This window comes from Paramisgurnus dabryanus, chromosome 4 (assembly GCF_030506205.2).
Source record: "Paramisgurnus dabryanus chromosome 4, PD_genome_1.1, whole genome shotgun sequence".
Classification (NCBI taxonomy): Eukaryota; Metazoa; Chordata; class Actinopteri; order Cypriniformes; family Cobitidae; genus Paramisgurnus; species Paramisgurnus dabryanus.
In genome coordinates this window covers 47,357,261-47,375,760 of record NC_133340.1, presented here as the reverse complement: position 1 = coordinate 47,375,760, position 18,500 = coordinate 47,357,261, and the positions used below count along the sequence as shown (strand labels likewise).

At 41.3% G+C, this 18,500-nt stretch overlaps 1 protein-coding gene and 1 long non-coding RNA gene across 5 annotated transcripts in view; one reads left to right on the top strand and one right to left on the bottom strand.

Annotated features, from left to right (window-relative positions):
* The window catches only part of chst10 (carbohydrate sulfotransferase 10), a 149,112-nt gene extending 131,431 nt beyond the window's left edge, over positions 1-17,681 (bottom strand). For 3 of the 4 annotated variants that reach the window (XM_065254847.1, XM_065254848.1, XM_065254851.1), the window contains exon 1: positions 17,468-17,681. Coding sequence is in view for 1 of the 4 variants with exons in the window: in XM_065254849.1 (XP_065110921.1) it covers positions 17,639-17,655 (17 nt within the window). In the remaining 3 variants the exon portion in view is untranslated. The remainder of the gene's footprint in view (positions 1-17,467) is intronic. The other variant, XM_065254849.1, reaches the window with a different exon arrangement.
* LOC135736081 (uncharacterized) lies at positions 9,971-10,877 on the top strand. The gene is made up of 2 exons (XR_010527764.2): positions 9,971-10,332; positions 10,440-10,877. It is a non-coding gene; the product is annotated as an uncharacterized lncRNA (long non-coding RNA).
* Positions 17,682-18,500: the final 819 nt, after the last annotated feature.

Sequence of the window (18,500 nt, the reverse complement as noted above, 5' to 3'; positions counted from 1 at the left end):
GCATCCAATCAGTCTCTCAGGATCATCCCAGAGCTATTAAGCCACGCCCCTAGCAACCACTTTTGGGCACCCTAGCAACATCTTCCATAGACTGCCATTATAAAATGCCGAGATGGATATCTTTGCACCACAGTGTCATAGAGACATGGGGGTGGGCTCATTTTATTCAGGCATCCAATCAGTCTCTCAGGATCCTTACATAGGTATTAAGCCACGCCCCTAGCAACCACTTTTGAGAACCCTAGCAACATAAAATTCAAACAGTTATATCTCGGCATCCGAACATCGTAGAGACCCGGGGGTTGGACCATTTGACTCGTGACTCAGAGTGTAATCATTATGGGATGCCAATTTTTTCCCTAGCAACCAAATACAGTACCCTAGCAACAGAGTAAACAAAGCCTTTTATCTCCGCATCAGAACATCGTAGAGACACGAGGGTTCGACCGTTTGACTTGTGACTCGGAGTGTAATCATTATGGGATGCCAATTTTTTCCCTAGCAACCAAATACATTACCCTAGCAACAGAGTAAACAAAGCCTTATATCTCCGCATCAGAACATCGTAGAGACACGGGGGTTGGACCGTTTGATTCGTGACTCAGCGTGTAATCATTATGGGTTGTCAAATTTTTCCCTAGCAACCAAATACATTACCCTAGCAACAGAGTAAACAAAGCCTTATATCTCCGCATCAGAACATCGTAGAGACATGGGGGTTGGACCGTTTGATTCTTGACTCAGCGTGTAATCATTATGGGATGCCGATTTTTTCCCTAGCAACCAAATACAGTACCCTAGCAACAGAGTAAACAAAGCCTTATATCTCCGCATCAGAACATCGTAGAGACACGGGGGTTGGACCGTTTGACTTGTGACTCGGAGTGTAATCATTATGGGATGCCAATTTTTTCCCTAGCAACCAAATACATTACCCTAGCAACAGAGTAAACAAAGCCTTATATCTCCGCATCAGAACATCGTAGAGACACGGGGGTTGGACCGTTTGACTCGTGACTCAGCGTGTAATCATTATGGGATGCCAATATTTTCCCTAGCAACCAAATACAGTACCCTAGCAACACAGTAAACAAAGCCTTATATCTTCGCATCAGAACATCGTAGAGACACAGGGGTTGGACCGTTTGACTCGTGACTCAGAGTGTAATCACTATGGGATGCCAATTTTTTCCCCTAGCAACCAAATACAGTACCCTAGCAACAGAGTAAACAAAGCCTTATATCTCCGCATCAGAACATCCTAGAAACACGGGGGTTGGACCATTTTACTTGTGACTCGGCATGTAATCACTAGTGGATGGCAATTTTTTCCCTAGCAACCAAAACAGTACCCTAGCAACAGAGTAAACAAAGCCTTATATCTCCGAATCAGAACATCGTACAGACACGGGGGTTAGACCGTTTGACTTGTGAGTTGGAGTGTAATCACTAGTAGATGCAAATTTTCTCCCTAGCAACCAAATACAGTACCCTAGCAACCGGATAAACAAAGCCTTATATCTCCGCATCAGAACATCGCAGAGACACGAGAGTTGGATTGTTTTACTTTTGGCTTGGAGTATAATCATATATTGTCGCGAGAATTTTGCCACGGCAAGCACCACTCACATTTTCTTCAGGAAATGTACCTATCTAGTTATTATTCTTCTTTTTCTGGACACTTTTTCGGCGCGTAACTCGTCCCGCACGGTTTCACGTAGTCCCATGAAAGAGGGCTCAAATCGACCGGATTATTGAGGAGAGGTGTGCTATGACTTTTATAAGCGATCGGGTGCACGATTTCTGAAGGGGGGGCGAAAAACCACCCGAAAAATCCCATTGACTTAACATTGGGCCCAACTTTGACGAGTCATAGCTCCGCTCGAGGATTTTGTAGAAACATGTGGGTTACAACATTTGAAGAGGGTGGTAGACTCTGTAAGAACATACATCACAATGGGGTGTAAGTTGTACCCCTGGGGTGTAAGAGGTGCCCAAAAATGCCCAATGAAAAGTCAATGGGGCAAAATCCCATAGACTAACATTGCGGAAAACTTTGTCAGGTCATAGGTCCGAGCGAGGATTTCGTAGAAACATGTGGGTTACTAAATTTTAAGAGGGTGGTAGGCTATGTAAGAACATACATGACATTGGGGTGTAAGTTGTACCCCTGGGGTGTAAGAGGCACCCGAAAATTCCCATTGACTTATAATGGGGCAGGAAACATGCCCATATAAGGGAATAAAACAGTTCCAGATGGGATATCTTTGTATTACAGTGTCGTAGAGAAAAGTGGGTGGGCTCATTTTACTCGGGCATCCAATCAGTCTCTCAGGATCATCCCAGAGCTATTAAGCCACGCCCCTAGCAACAATTTTGGGCACCCTAGCAACATCTCCCATAGACTGCCATTATAAAATGCCCAGATGGATATCTTTGCACCACAGTGTCATAGAGACATGGGGGTGGGCTCATTTTACTCAGGCATCCAACCAGTCTCGGAGGATCCTTACATAGGTATTAAGCCACGCCCCTAGCAACCACTTTTGAGCACCCTAGCAACATAAAATACAAACAGTTATATCTCGGCATCAGAACATCGTAGAGACACGGGGGTTGGACCGTTTTACTTGTGACTAGGGGTGTAACAATTGGGCACATCATTGGCCACTCCCAAGCCACGCCCCTAGCAACCAAATTTGAGCACCCTAGCAACCGAATAAACAAAGCCTTATATCTCCGCATCAGAACATCGTAGAGACATGGGGTTTGGACCGTTTTACTTGTGACTCGGAGTGTAATCACTGGGCACATCATTGGCCACTCCCAAGCCACGCCCCTAGCAACCAAATACAGTACCCTAGCAACAGAGTAAACAAAGCCTTATATCTCCACATCAGAACATCGTAGAGACACGGGGGTTGGACCGTTTTACTTGTGACTCGAAGTGTAATCACTGGGCACATCATTGGCCACTCCCAAGCCACGCCCCTAGCAACCAAATACAGTACCCTAGCAACAGAGTAAACAAAGCCTTATATCTCCGCATCAGAACATTGTAGAGACACGGGGGTTGGATCGTTTGACTCGTGACTCGGAGGGTAATCACTAGTGGATGCCATTTTTTTCCTTAGCAACCAAATACAGTACCCTAGCAACAGAGTAAACAAAGCCTTATATCTCCGCATCAGAACATTGTAGAGACACGGGGGTTGGACCGTTTGACTCATGACTCGGAGGGTAATCACTAGTGGATGCCATTTTTTCCCTAGCAACCAAATACAGTACCCTAGCAACAGAGTAAACAAACCCTTATATCTTCGCATCAGAACATCGTAGAGACACGGGGTTTGGACCGTTTGACTCGTGACTCGGAGTGTAATCACTAGTGGATGCCAATTTTCTCCCTAGCAACCAAATACATTACCCTAGCAACCGAATAAACAAAGCCTTATATTTTCGCATCAGAATATCGTAGAGACATGTGGGTTGAATTGTTTTACTTTTGGCTTGGAGTATAATCATATATTGTCCCCCGAAATTTGCCACGGCAAGCACCACTTCACATTTTCTTCAGGAAATGTACCTATCTAGTTATAATTATTATTCTTATGTCTGCACGTTTTTTCGGCACCTAACTCGTCCCACACGGTTTGTCGTAGACCCATGAAAGAGGGCTCAAATCGACCGGCTTATTGAGGAGAGGTGTGCTATGACTTTTATAAGCGATCGGGTGCAGGATTTCCGAAAGGGGGGCGAAAAACCACCCAAAAAATCCCATTGACTTAACATTGCGCCCAACTTTGACGAGTCATAGCTCCGCTCGAGGATTTTGTAGAAACATGTGGGTTACAACATTTGAAGAGGGTGGTAGGCTCTGTAAGAACATGGATCACAATGGGGTGTAAGTTGTACCCCTGGGGTGTAAGAGGTGCCCAAAAGTGCCCCAATGAAAAGTCAATGGGGGAAAATCCCATAGACTTACCATTGCAAAAATTTTGACGGGTCATAGGTCCGAGCCAGGATTTCATAGAAACATGTGGGTTACTAAATTTGAAGAGGGTGCTAGACTCTGTCAGGACGTCCCCCACAATGGGGTGTAAGGTTACCATAGCAACCATTTTGGGCACCCTAGCAACCTATACCATAGACTGCCATTATAAAATGCCCGGATGGATATCTTTGCACCACAGTGTCATAGAGACATGGGGGTGGGCTCATTTTACTCAGGCATCCAATCAGTCTCTCAGGATCCTTACAGACTTACTAAGCCACGCCCCTAGCAACCACTTTTGAGCACCCTAGCAACATAAAATACAAACAGTTATATCTCGGCATCAGAACATCGTAGAGACACGGGGGTTGGACCGTTTTACTTGTGACTCGGAGTGTAATCACTGGGCACATAATTGGCCACTCCCAAGCCACGCCCCTAGCAACCAAATACAGTACCCTAGCAACAGAGTAAACAAAGCCTTATATCTCCGCATCAGAACATCGTAGAGACACGGGGGTTGGACCGTTTTACTTGTGACTCGGAGTGTAATCACTGGGCACATAATTGGCCACTCCCAAGCCACGCCCCTAGCAACCAAATACAGTACCCTAGCAACAGAGTAAACAAAGCCTTATATCTCCGCATCAGAACATCGTAGAGACACGGGGGTTGGACCGTTTTACTTGGGACTCGGAGTGTAATCACTGGGCACATCATTGGCCACTCCCAAGCCACGCCCCTAGCAACCAAATACAGTACCCTAGCAACAGAGTAAACAAAGCCTTATATCTCCACATCAGAACATCGTAGAGACATGGGGTTTGGACCGTTTGACTCGTGACTCGGAGGGTAATCACTAGTGGATGCCATTTTTTCCCTAGCAACCAAATACAGTACCCTAGCAACAGAGTAAACAAAGCCTTATATCTCCGCATCAGAACATCGTAGAGACATGGGGTTTGGACCGTTTGACTCGTGACTCGGAGGGTAATCACTAGTGGATGCCATTTTTTCCCTAGCAACCAAATACAGTACCCTAGCAACAGAGTAACAAAGCCTTATATCTCCGCATCAGAACATCGTAGAGACATGGGGTTTGGACCGTTTGACTCGTGACTCGGAGGGTAATCACTAGTGGATGCCATTTTTTTCCCTAGCAACCAAATACAGTACCCTAGCAACAGAGTAAACAAAGCCTTATATCTCCGCATCAGAACATCGTAGAGACACGGGGGTTGGACCGTTTGACTCATGACTCGGAGGGTAATCACTAGTGGATGCAATTTTTTTCCCTAGCAACCAAATACAGTACCCTAGCAACAGAGTAAACAAAGCCTTATATCTCCGCATCAGAACATCGTAGAGACACGGGGGTTGGACCGTTTGACTCGTGACTCGGAGGGTAATCACTAGTGGATGCCATTTTTTTCCCTAGCAACCAAATACAGTACCCTAGCAACAGAGTAAACAAAGCCTTTTATCTCCACATCAGAACATCGTAGAGACATGGGGTTTGGACCGTTTGACTCGTGACTCGGAGTGTAATCACTAGTGGATGCCAATTTTCTCTCTAGCAACCAAATACATTACCCTAGCAACAGAGTAAACAAAGCCTTTTATCTCCACATCAGAACATCGCAGAGACACGGGGGTTGGACCGTTTGACTCGTATCTCGGAGTGTAATCACTAGTGGATGCCAATTTTTTCCCTAGCAACCAAATACAGTACCCTAGCAACAGAGTAAACAAAGCCTTATATCTCTGCATCAGAACATCGTAGAGACACGGGGGTTGGACCGTTTTACTTTTGGCTTGGAGTATAATCATAAATTGTCCCCTGAAATTTGCCACGGCAAGCACCACTCACATTTTCTTCAGGAAATGTACCTATCTAGTTATGTTGGCTTGACAAAGCCAACATACTGTTCTTCGATCTAAGCTTATTATTATTATTATTATTATTCTGTTCATACTTTTTACCAATTGTAACTCCTCCTAGAGCTTTCAAGCTACACCCACAAAACTTTACAAAACTTTTAAGACTGGTCCGTAGATTGGTGCTATGACTTTTCTAACTGATGGGACCTACCGAATTCCTAAACGGGGCGCTCAAACACCCCAAATTTTCCATTGACTTAACATTGCGACAAACTTTGACGGGTCATAGCTGCAAGCGAGAAATTTGTAGAAACTTGTGGGTTACCACATTTGAAGAGGCTGGCAGGCACTGTAAGAACATACATCACATTGGGGTGTAAGTTTCACCCCTGGGGCGTAAGGACCACCCAAATTTCCCCATTGACTTATAATGGGGGAGGGAACATGCCCATATAAGGGAATAAAAGCGTCCCAGATGGAATATCTTCACTTTAGAGTGTCTTAGAGACATGGGGGTGGGCTCAATTTAGTCAGGCATCCAATCAGTCTCTCAGGATCGCCCCATAGCTATTAAGCCACGCCCCTAGCAACCATTTTTGGGCAGCCTAGCAACATATCCCATAGACTGCCATTATAAAATGCCCAGATGGATATCTTTGCAGCACAGTGTCACAGAGACATGGGGGTGGGCTCATTTTACTCAGGCATCCAATCAGTCTCGGAGGATTCTTATTGAGGTATTAAGCCACGCCCCTAGCAACCAAATATGAGCACCCTAGCAACATATTAAACAAAGCCTTATATCTCTGGATCCGAACATCATAGAGACATGGGGGTTGGGTCTTTTGGTCATGTTAGCCTTATGCTAGCTCCATGCTAAGTCATACTAGCTTCATGCTAGTTTCGTGCTAGCTTTATGCTAATTTCATAATAAATCTTGCTAACTTCATGCTAATCATGTTAGCATCATGCTAGCTTCATACTAATTCATGTTAGCATCATGCTAACTTCATGTTAATTCATGTTAGCATCATGCTAGCTTCATGTTAATTCATGTTAGCTTCATGCTAGCTTCATGCTAATTCATGTTAGCTTCATGCTAGCTTCATGTTAATTCATGTTAGCATCGTGCTAGCTTCATGCTAATTCATGTTAGCATCGTGCTAGCTTCATGCTAATTCATGTTAGCATCGTGCTAGCTTCATGCTAATTCATGTTAACATCGTGCTAGCTTCATGCTAATTCATGTTAGCATTGTGCTAGCTTCATGCTAATTCATGTTAGCATCGTGCTAGCTTCATGCTAATTCATGTTAACATCGTGCTAGCTTCATGCTAATTCATGTTAGCATCGTGCTAGCTTCATGCTAATTCATGTTAGCATCCTGCTAGCTTCATGCTAATTCATGTTAGCATCGTGCTAGCTTCATGCTAATTCATGTTAGCATCGTGCTAACTTCATGCTAATTCATGCTAATTCATGTTAGCATCGTGCTAGCTTCATGCTAATTCATGTTAGCATCGTGCTAGCTTCATGCTAATTCATGTTAGCATCGTGCTAGCTTCATGCTAATTCATGTTAACATCGTGCTAACTTCATGCTAATTCATGTTAGCATCGTGCTAGCTTCATGCTAATTCATGTTAGCATCGTGCTAGCTTCATGCTAATTCATGTTAGCATCGTGCTAGGTTCATGCTAATTCATGTTAGCATCGTGCTAGCTTCATGCTAATTCATGTTAGCATCGTGCTAGCTTCATGCTAATTCATGTTAGCATCGTGCTAGCTTCATGCTAATTCATGTTAACGTCGTGCTAGCTTCATGCTAATTCATGTTAGCGTCGTGCTAGCTTCATGCTAATTCATGTAAGCATCATGCTAGCTTCCTGCTAATCATGCTAGCATCATGCTAGCTTCATGCTAATCATGCTAGCATCATGCTAGCTTCATGCTAATCATGCTAGCATCATGCTAGCTTCATGCTAATTCATGTTAGCATCATGCTAGCTTCATGCTAATTCATGTTAGCATCATGCTAGCTTCATGCTAATTCATGTTAGCATCATGCTAGCTTCATGCTAATTCATGTTAGCATCGTGCTAGCTTCATGCTAATTCATGTTAACATCGTGCTAGCTTCATGCTAATTCATGTAATCATCATGCTAGCTTCATGCTAATTCATGTTAACATCATGCTAGCTTCATGCTAATTCATGCTAGCTTCATGCTAATTCATATTAGCACAATGCTAATTCATGTTAGCATCATGCTAGCTTCATGCTAATTCATGTTAGCATCATGCTAGCTTCATGCTAATTCATGCTAGCTTCATGCTAATTCATATTAGCACAATGCTAATTCATGTTAGCATCATGCTAGCTTCATGCTAATTCATGTTAGCATCATGCTAGCTTCATGCTAATTTATGTTAGCATCATGCTAGCTTCATGCTAATTCATGTTAGCATCATGCTAGCTTCATGCTAATTCATGTTAGCATCATGTTAGCTTCATGCTAATTCATGTTAGCATCATGCTAGCTTCATGCTAATTCATGTTAGCATCATGCTAGCTTTATGCTAATTCATGTTAGCATCATGCTAGCTTCATGCTAGCTCATGTAAGCATCATGCTAGCTTCATGCTATTTCATGTTAGCACAATGCTAATTCATGTTAGCATCATGCTAACTTCATGCTAATTCATGTTAGCATCATGCTAGCTTCATGCTAATTCATGTTAGCATCATGCTAGCTTCATTATAATTCCTGTTAGCATCATGCTAACTTCATGCTAATTAATGTTAGCTTCATGCTAATTCATGTTAGCATCATGCTAGCTTCATGCTAATTCATGTTAGCATCATGTTAGCTTCATGCTAATTCATGTTAGCATCATGCTAGCTTCATGCTAATTCATGTTAGCATCATGCTAGCTTCATGCTAATTCATGTTAGCATCATGGTAGCTTCATGCTAATTCATGTTAGCATCATGCTAACTTAGTGCTAAACATGCTAACATGGTAACTTTTGGTATCATGTTTACGGAAAGTTATAATACTAAACTAAACTTGTTTTAAATTTCTCTCAATCTGTTTTAAACGTTCAGGCTAGGCTTTGTCAAGCCAACATAAAGTTTGTCTTCAAACTTTTCTATCTAGTTATTATTATTATTCTTTTTCTTCTGAGACTAAAATTTCTAACTCTAACTCGTCCTAGAGCTTTCAAGCTACAGCCATCAAACTTTGGACATACCTTCGGTCTGATCTGACTCGAGTTGCTATATCTTTTCTAACTGATGGGACCTTCCGAATTCCTAAACGGGGCGCTGAAACACCCCAAAATTTCCATTGACTTAACATTGAGACAAACTTTGACGGGTCATAGCTGCGAGTGAGAAACTTGTAGAAACTTGTGGCTTACCACATTTAAGGAGGCTGACAGGCTCTGTAAGAACATACCTCACAATGGGGTGTAAGCTGTACCCCTGGGGTGTTAGGGGCCCCCAAAATTTCCCATTGACTTATAATGGGGCAGGAAACATGCCCATAAAAGGGAATAAAAGCGTCCCAGATGGAATATCTTCACTTTAGAGTGTCTTAGAGACATGGGGGTGGGCTAATTTTACTCAAGCATCCAATCAGTCTCGTAGGATCACCCCAGAGCTATTAAGCCACGCCCCTAGCAACAATTTTGGGTACCCTAGCAACATCTCCCATAGACTACCATTATAAAAAGCCCAGATGGATATCTTTGCACCAGAGTGTCATAGAGACATAGGGGTGGGCTCATTTTACTCAGGCATCCAATCAGTCTCTTGGGATTCTTATTGAGGTATTAAGCCACGCCCCTAGCAACAAAATATGAAGACCCTAGCAACATAATAAACAAAGCCTTATATCTCTGGATCTGAACATCGTAGAGACACAGGGGTTGGACCGTTTTACTTGTGGCTTGAAGTGTAATCATTATGGGATACCAATTTTCTCCCTAGCAACCAAACTTAGTACCCTAGCAACGGAATAAACAAAGCCTTATATCTCCGCATCAGAACATTGTAGAGACACGGGGGTTGGACCGTTTTACTTGTGGCTTGAAGCATAGATATCATATAGAAGACTAGATGCCCTATTGGCCGCTGGGGACTGAGAAATACGGCGGCCATCTTAAACCGGTCGTTCTCCTAGTTTCGTTGCATGGCAGCAGATAAGATGTCAGAGCACTGTGGAGCATTTTCCTGTTCTAATCGGCGGACGATCGCAAATAGAGCCCGGAGGATTATTTTCACAAGTACTTTTTAACATCGCGGTACTATTGGTTGTATTTTGTGAATAGAATATTAACAGAAAATTGAGAAAGAGCCAGCTTATTGATTTTACTGTACTGAAATCGTAGCCAGCTAACGTTCGCTAGGCTATGTTAACTGCACCAGCCGCTGTTCACCCTGCAAGGAGAGTGGGGTGAAGTAAAGTAATAATTACAAGAGTTTCTCTGTTGTGAGTATTGTGTAAAGCGCTATATAAATGTGTATTATTATTATTATTATTATTATTATTATTATTATAAGGTGCTGTGAGCTGCGTGATCCGCCGAGCTTTAAAAAGCTGAGATGTCAACAGGAACAGAGGATGTTTTCCTTCGTAGGGAGGACATTGAGGAGACTCGGTTTGGAATCGACAACTATCAGTCTGACTCGTTGTCACTGGTTGTGTCTGTGTTTTTAAAGATAAGGCTCCACCATGTTGCCAAACTCACCTCTCTTGAACTACAGAAAGGGAGCACGGGAAAGAAGCTCTGGAAAACAGTCCTCTTTCAGGGGTGTGTGTGTGTGTGTGTGTGTGGGTGGGTGGGTGGGTGCGTGCGTGTGTGTGTGGGGGGGTTTACAAATCATTTTAAATTGTTTCTTCACCATATTAAAAAGTCTTATTTTATTGCAACTATCTGTTTCTGCATCTTTGTCATATTTATAGTGTGTGATTTATAAAATATCTTATGTCCTACACCACATATTTTGATTTTGGACTCACTTTATATCTTATATCAGAATATTTTATTACTGTTTAGTGAATATTCATTCATTCCTACTATGAACATTAAGTGGCGCTGTCCACATTAGTGTTGGTAACACTAAGATTCTAAACCTTAATATTGACAAACTATTTATTGTTGGAAAGCTCAAATAGTATAATTTTCATATTTCATTACCATTTGGGGAAAATTATGACACAGTGAGATTCAGTTTCTAAAAATGTTACGGGCCCAAAGGTAGGCCAAATTTGTTTTTGCATATAACACTAAAACCCTACTCTAAACCTAAAAAATCATGGCAAGCTATATATCACCGGAAAGCTCTCAGAAAGTAGTTTTAATATTTCAAAATCTTTTTGCATGAATAATATTGCGGTGACAGTAATTTATTAGTTTGTGAGTATACAAGAGTACAAGAGTAGGCCTATGTGGCAAAATCTAGTGGCAGTTGTTGGTAAAACCATTAAAATTGTGACCCAAACATAATTTTTTTGTGATTTGGATCACAACTACTTGAGACATATTGCTTCATGTAAACATTATTTATTGTGTGAAACATTAACTTTTATGTAATTTTATTTATAAATGAATATGTTACTGCATAATTTGATATATTAAAATAAAGGTAAACGGCTATAAAAATATTTATATTTAATATTTTTACGTTCTAACTCATTTGTGAAAAACCCTAAATTGTCTTCTTTAAAACAAGACCAAGATTAGGTTTCTAGCCCAAAGAATCCCAGAGAAATATTCATTTAAAGATGTACATCACATTGTCACCCCCACTCAAACGGGATTTGCGGCACATAAGGGGTTAAAATACGCCGAACCATGTGTCCTATATCATAGCTCCATGAATGACCTTTGCAGCAAAAAAACCCGCGTGAAAATCTGTTCGGTATTGACTGAGATATGATTAATTAAATGCGCTGATAGCTCAATCCACCAGTCATACAGATTACACTGAGTGGAGCGGGTGACCGATCTAAGATGGCGGCCCCATATCTCACCGCGCCAGTAGGCAGTAGCGGTCGATAGGGCGTCTACCTATATGATGTCTATGGCTTGAAGTGTGATCATTATGGGATGCCAATTTTCTCCCTAGCAACCAAACTTAGTACCCTAGCAACGGAATAAACAAAGCCTTATATCTCCGCATCAGAACATTGTAGAGACACGGGGGTTGGACCGTTTTACTTGTGGCTTGAAGGGTGATCATTATGGGATGGCAATTTTCTCCCTAGCAACCAAACTTAGTACCCTAGCAACGCAATAAATGTTAGCTTCATGCTAGCTTCCTGCTAATCATGCTAGCTTCATGCTAATTATGCTAACATCATGCTAGCTTCATGCTAATCATACTAGCTTCATGCTAATCATGCTAACATCATGCTAGCTTCATGCTAATCATGCTAGCATCATGCTAACTTCATGCTAATCATGCTAACATCATGCTAGCTTCATGCTAATCATGCTAACATCATGCTAGCTTCATGCTAGCTTCATGCTAATTATGCTAACATCATGCTAGCTTCATGCTAATCATACTAGCTTCATGCTAATCATGCTAACATCATGCTAGCTTCATGCTAACATCATGCTAGCTTCATGCTAATCATGCTATCTTCATGCTAGCTTCATGCTAATCATGCTAGCATCATGCTAATCATGCTAACATCATGCTAGCTTCAGGCTAATCATGCTAGCATCATGCTAGCTTCATGCTAGCTTCATGCTAATCATGCTAACTTCATGCTAGCTTCATGCTAATCATGCTAGCATCATGCTAGCTTCATGCTAATCATACTAGCTTCATGCTAATCATGTTAACATCATGCTAGCTTCATGCTAATCATGCTAGCTTCATGCTAATCATGCTAGCTTCATGCTAATCATGTTAGCATCATGCTAATCATGCTAGCATCATGCTAGCTTCATGCTAATCATGCTAGCATCATGCTAATCATGCTAGCATCATACTAGCTTCATGCTAATCATGCTAACATCATGCTAGCTTTATGCTAATCATGCTATCATCATGCTAGCCTCATGTTAAATTATGCTAGCTTCATGCTAGCTTCATGCTAAATCATGGTAGCTTCATGCTAAATCATGTTCGCTTCATGTTAAATCATGCTAGCTTTATCTTAAATCATGATAGCTTCATGCTAAGTTGTCAAACTCTACTCTCAGACTAGGCTTTCTCAAGCCAACATAAAGTTTGTTCCGACGAACTTTTCTATCTTTACAATCTGCTGTGTGTTTACCATCATTCCTCAAAATATCTTCTTTTGTGTTCATCAGAAAAAAATCATACAGGTTTAAAGGTAGGGTAACACATTTTGAAAAATGCTAACGGTAGCCGCCTAGTAATGAAATCACGATCCCACCCTTAAGTCAAATCGCCATCCAAAGTCACGCCTCTTTCAAAACACATGAACATGCACAGATCAGACGGTCACATTTCATGTCTCATTCACCAGTGAGAAAACTTTGCAGTACAAAGTGAATAACACTTCCAAAATAACCAACATAAACAACTGGTTTATATCAGAATTAATTTAAGCACACGTTCGGTTGTGTAGACGTAGTAACTATATCGTTATGCTAATCGGTAAACGAACACAAATTAGCAACACAATGTTTCATCAAAGTAGAATATCTGAATCCATCTCAATACAAACATATCGCGTACCTACCTTACCAAAATAAACAATGACCCTTTCAGACCCTTTGCCTCCTGCAGCTGTTTGCATCTCGTGCTAAAGCAGTAAAGTTACAGATGTTAATTTGGGTTTTTGCTCTTGCTGATCCAGGCAGTTTTTGTTATAAAAGATGCCTTTCGTTTTGTGGCTCCTGTACAGGTTGTCAATTCAGCAGAAAAGTTTGCTGTTCTCGCTGTTTACAGACAGGAGATGAGCGCACGTGAACACGCAGATGACATATGGTGTCTGCGTGGACTCGCTGCGCGGTGGGCATTCAAATTATGCTGACGTATGAGCAGTGTTGGGAACATTACTTTAAAAAAGTAATTAGTTATAGTTACTAATTACTTCTCACAAATAGTAAATGAGTGAGTAACTGCGTTACATTATTATAAAAGTAATTAATTACCAGGAAAAGTAATTACTGTGTTACTTAAAAAAAAAAAAATATTTCAAATAACTTGAATTCCCCTTACAAAATTAAATATGTTAAATTACTAAAATGGATACTAAAGAGAAATCACTAATTTTGTAGCAACATGTGACGATGTGAGGTGCTTTATTAGATCAGAATTACTTGCCACAGACGTGGAGAGACTTTTTCTTCATGGGCATAAGTTGCACATTACACAAACATTCTTGCCTTTCACCTCAACAATGGAAAAGTAGTGCTTTATACTTCGTGTTTGCGACCGCTACCTTTGAGCTTGTTGTACTTGCCATCGCCCTGTCGCCGGTGTTTTCGGAGTGATTGATGCGCGATGACCGGGCTGCATGTCAGTGCTTTGAGATGGGGCACAGTCAGCAGCAGCACCGCTGCTCGTTGAGAAGAGAAAATGACGTGTATTTTCATGTCAGTCTACAAAAGTCTCCAACCACGCCAGAAAAGATAGCTAGATTTGTCCTATAAAGTCGCTAAAGTGATAGAAAGTTGCTAAATCTAGCGACAAAGTGACCAAGTTACTCAGACTTTTTAACACTGCTGCTCGCTCCTCGGACTTGGACTACGGGTGTGGGCGGGCCTTTTTGTGAACTCTGCCTCTGGTTGGCTACCGATGGAAATTAAGCCAATCATCATCCGTTATGTTTCTCACAACACACACAAGAGAAATACAGTGTTTGGCTGAGAGAGTGAGCATACGCGGCTGAAAATCACTACAGTAAGATCAATTTTAGTAATGCGCAGCATTTTAATGTCAGTAACGATAACGGCGTTATAAAGGGGAAAACAGTAATTTATTTGATTACTCGTTACTGAAAAAAATAACGCAGTTACTAACGCCAATTACTTATAACGCCGTTATTCCCATCACTGCGTATGAGGGACAAAAAAGGAAACGTCCGTTCGGACCGAAATTTATGATTGGTTGAACATTTTTTGGTCCTACGCCTTTCACAGATGATATAAATTCTACAAATACATTTAAAGGGATACTTCACCGATTTAGCATTCAGCTTTGTATCTGTAGAAACCCGGCAGTATTACTGAATGACCATGTTTCCCTCCATCATTTCCCCCTGAGAGGAGAGATATCTGCATTTTGGTTCTGCAAAAAAGTCCTCCGATGATGCAAAAATCGTCATATTACATCATCGGAGGACTTTTTTGCAGAACCAAAATGCAGATATCTCTCCTCTCAGGGGGAAATGAGGGAGGGAAACATGGTCATTCAGTAATACTGCCGGGTTTCTACAGATACAAATCTGAATGCTAAATCGGTGAAGTATCCCTTTAAACAACTTAACACAGTGATTGCTATCAGGATGTGAGGAGACTTTTAGAGGCTGTTTACACTTGGCATTAACATGCGTTTTCGTCGATCGGATCACAAGTGGATGACGTTAATGCCAGGTGTAAACGGTGTTCAAAACGTTTTGAGCTCGTCCACTTTCGACCCCTTTCAACCACATCCTGAGGTATTCGAAACCACTTTCGATCGGATCGCTTTGGAGTTGCGGAACACATATGTGGTTGAATGCGTTCCAACAGCCACACGCGACCGCCTTCTCTCCGCCCATTTATCTAATCTGAGGTATTAAACACAAGTTTTACGTCTTTTTTGACTTCTGGCGTGAACATACGGTGAACAGCGCTATTTTTAGCCGTTCATTGAAATAACTAAAGCGGCTGATCTTCGAAGTTTCGTTTTGAAAGCATGTGAAAGTTGCGCGATCCTTTTTCATCAGTTGCGCTGAAAATCAGAGAAAGCTCTTACATACACACGTACAAAACACTGTGCAGCATGTTTACTTGCTAAACAAGCAGTGCACTCCGACATAATATTAGGTTGCATCCATATAAACTCATAATTACTCCCGCTCGGGTTTGAATGACAGCGGAGACTCGCCCACCGTCTCGACAGACCACCCCCTCACAGTATTCAGCACAGAAGCAGTCGAAAGTGGACAAAAGAGACGGATTTTAATACCAGGTGTAAACGTGATGTGTCTCTCTCGTCCACTTGTGATCCGATCGATGAAAACACATCTTAATACCAAGTGTAAACAGCCTCTTAACCAGCATAACTAAAAATCTTTCAGGATCAAATCTGTTACCCTACCTTTAAAACAACATGAGGATGAGTAAATGATGACAGAATTTTTATTTTAGGGTGAACTATTCCTTTAACATTTACCCAATTTAACATTAATGCCTTCAGTCTATCTGATGAAGTAACCATGAGTCATTTTCTGTTCCCCCTCTTATCTATTTTCTCTCAATCTTTCCTTCTTTTAGGGTACACTTGAGGAGTGTCCAGATGTTTATTAATGTTTTATTAATGTAATGTTATGTTTCAAATAAACATGTAAACATACTGTATATTTTTCCTTTTTTTTTAAACACCTACAGTAAAGTGTGACACTTAACACATTAAAAGCATCACAAACATTGAGGATAGAACTTCTAATGTGCAGTTTAACTTTTTTTAACTAAATATAATAAAAGTTTTTTTAAGAAGGGATAAGAACATGCCATCTTAAGGGCTAAGGTTATAAAATATTGTTTTGTGGAAAAAACACTTTAAAAAAAAAATTAGGGCTAGTTTCGTCTGAGTGTACAGTTTAAGCTGGCATGATTCTGGCACTTTGCTGGCAGTGTCGGCTGACTTTAAGCACCCGGACATTGGCCAGTTTCGGCTGAGTGTACAGTTTTAGCTGGCGTGATTCTGGCACTGTGCTGGCAGTGCCGGCTCACTTTAGGCACCCGGACATGGGCCAGTGTACTTGGGCCGATTCTGGGGCGTCATTCATCCCAGAGTTGGCCCTTTTCTGGCAGCCGGAACTGGGCCGTGTTTTTTTCTGGCCTGCCGGATTTGGGCCATTATTGGGCCAAACTGTTTTGGCTAGCTGGTGTTTTGGGCCATATTCCATTAGAACCAATACATACCATTAGAGACCAACAAAGACCAATACGCTGTAGTGTGTTGTAGGCCATATTCCATTAGAAATAAAACCAATAGAATTTCTGTAATGGTGTCTATTTTTTTTAGCAGGGAAATTTATTTTAACAATGTGTTGCGCTGTCGCACATCGAAATAAACACCTCGATTAAAGGGAAATGAATTATTGGAGGGAGTAAACACCCATCTAGCTCCGCCACTTTATACTGGAGTATTCTACTGTATTACATAGATGGGCTGAACGCACTGAAAGCCGCAGACTAGGTGGAAGAGCCGAAGTATGCACGGAGCCCCCCTTATGCATCCTGTCTTACTAAAGACCCGAATATGTAATAATGATTGGGGAAACACTCATGCATTTAAGGTTTAAATTCCAAACATTAATAAAGCGGCAATAGCACGTTACAGCGAACCAGGCCCACCACTAATTTAGAGTCAAACATTCAAAACAGCCGCACCTTTGTAACTGCAGATCAGAACAAATATTCAGTGTCCTCTTCTGTCATCTTATCGAACGTGCCAGAGTTGTGTGGGATGTTTATTCCTCAGAAACTGTTCCAGTAGTTATGTGACACTTACCACCGAAGCTTTAAAGCTTGCATTAAACGCAACATCGCACAATAACCTACATTGTTGTAGTTTCCATGGGGTAGTTTCTAGTTCTTCTTTTTGTTTTTTAATGGCGGCTGGGACCCAACGTAATTAGGAGCATTACCGCCACCTTCTGCTCCGGAGTGTGGAACAGAGTATTACATTCTATTAACAGTTTTTCTCAATTGCTAAAACACTAAAACCCATTGCTAAAACACTAAAACCCATTGGCTTAACAAAGTTCTCACTTGCCTGAACTCATTTATCTAATTGTGCAGTCTGTCGTCAATACCTTAAACCATTTCACATGATAAAACACAGTTTGCAGATCTCACTTAGACTTTTTAGCAAAACTCCAAACACATACTCATTCTCAAAACAGATTCTGCGCTCTAATGCACATGTCATGCATACTGCTAAACACAAGCGGCAACGATCAATTACAAATAGAGCACACGTGTCATTGATTAAACACAACCACTCAAAATGGATTTAACCTATTTCAAATGATGTGACACAACCAATATAAGCCAGTTCACTGTTGTACTGTTGTATGCAGTTGTGCAGTGCATTGTAGGCTGTATATTGTACAATGAACAAACTGTATGGCCCTGAACATTGTGCTTTTCTTTTGTTAACAGTACTGACTGCTTTACAGTTTTACAGTGTCACAGAAACAAAGGACAAGTTTGTGAGATGCAGGGTACAGTACTGTAAAAATAGCGGTAAAAATCCTTAGATCATCTCTCAAAAGTAAATCATCAGTGTATGTCAGTGTGTCATTATTCATGAACAAGACAGTTGAAATGTCAAAATGTTGCTATGTTGTCAATATATCAGGTGTACACAATTATATGTGTCAGTATTTTTTTATGTATTTGTGGATGAGTTTACATTTTC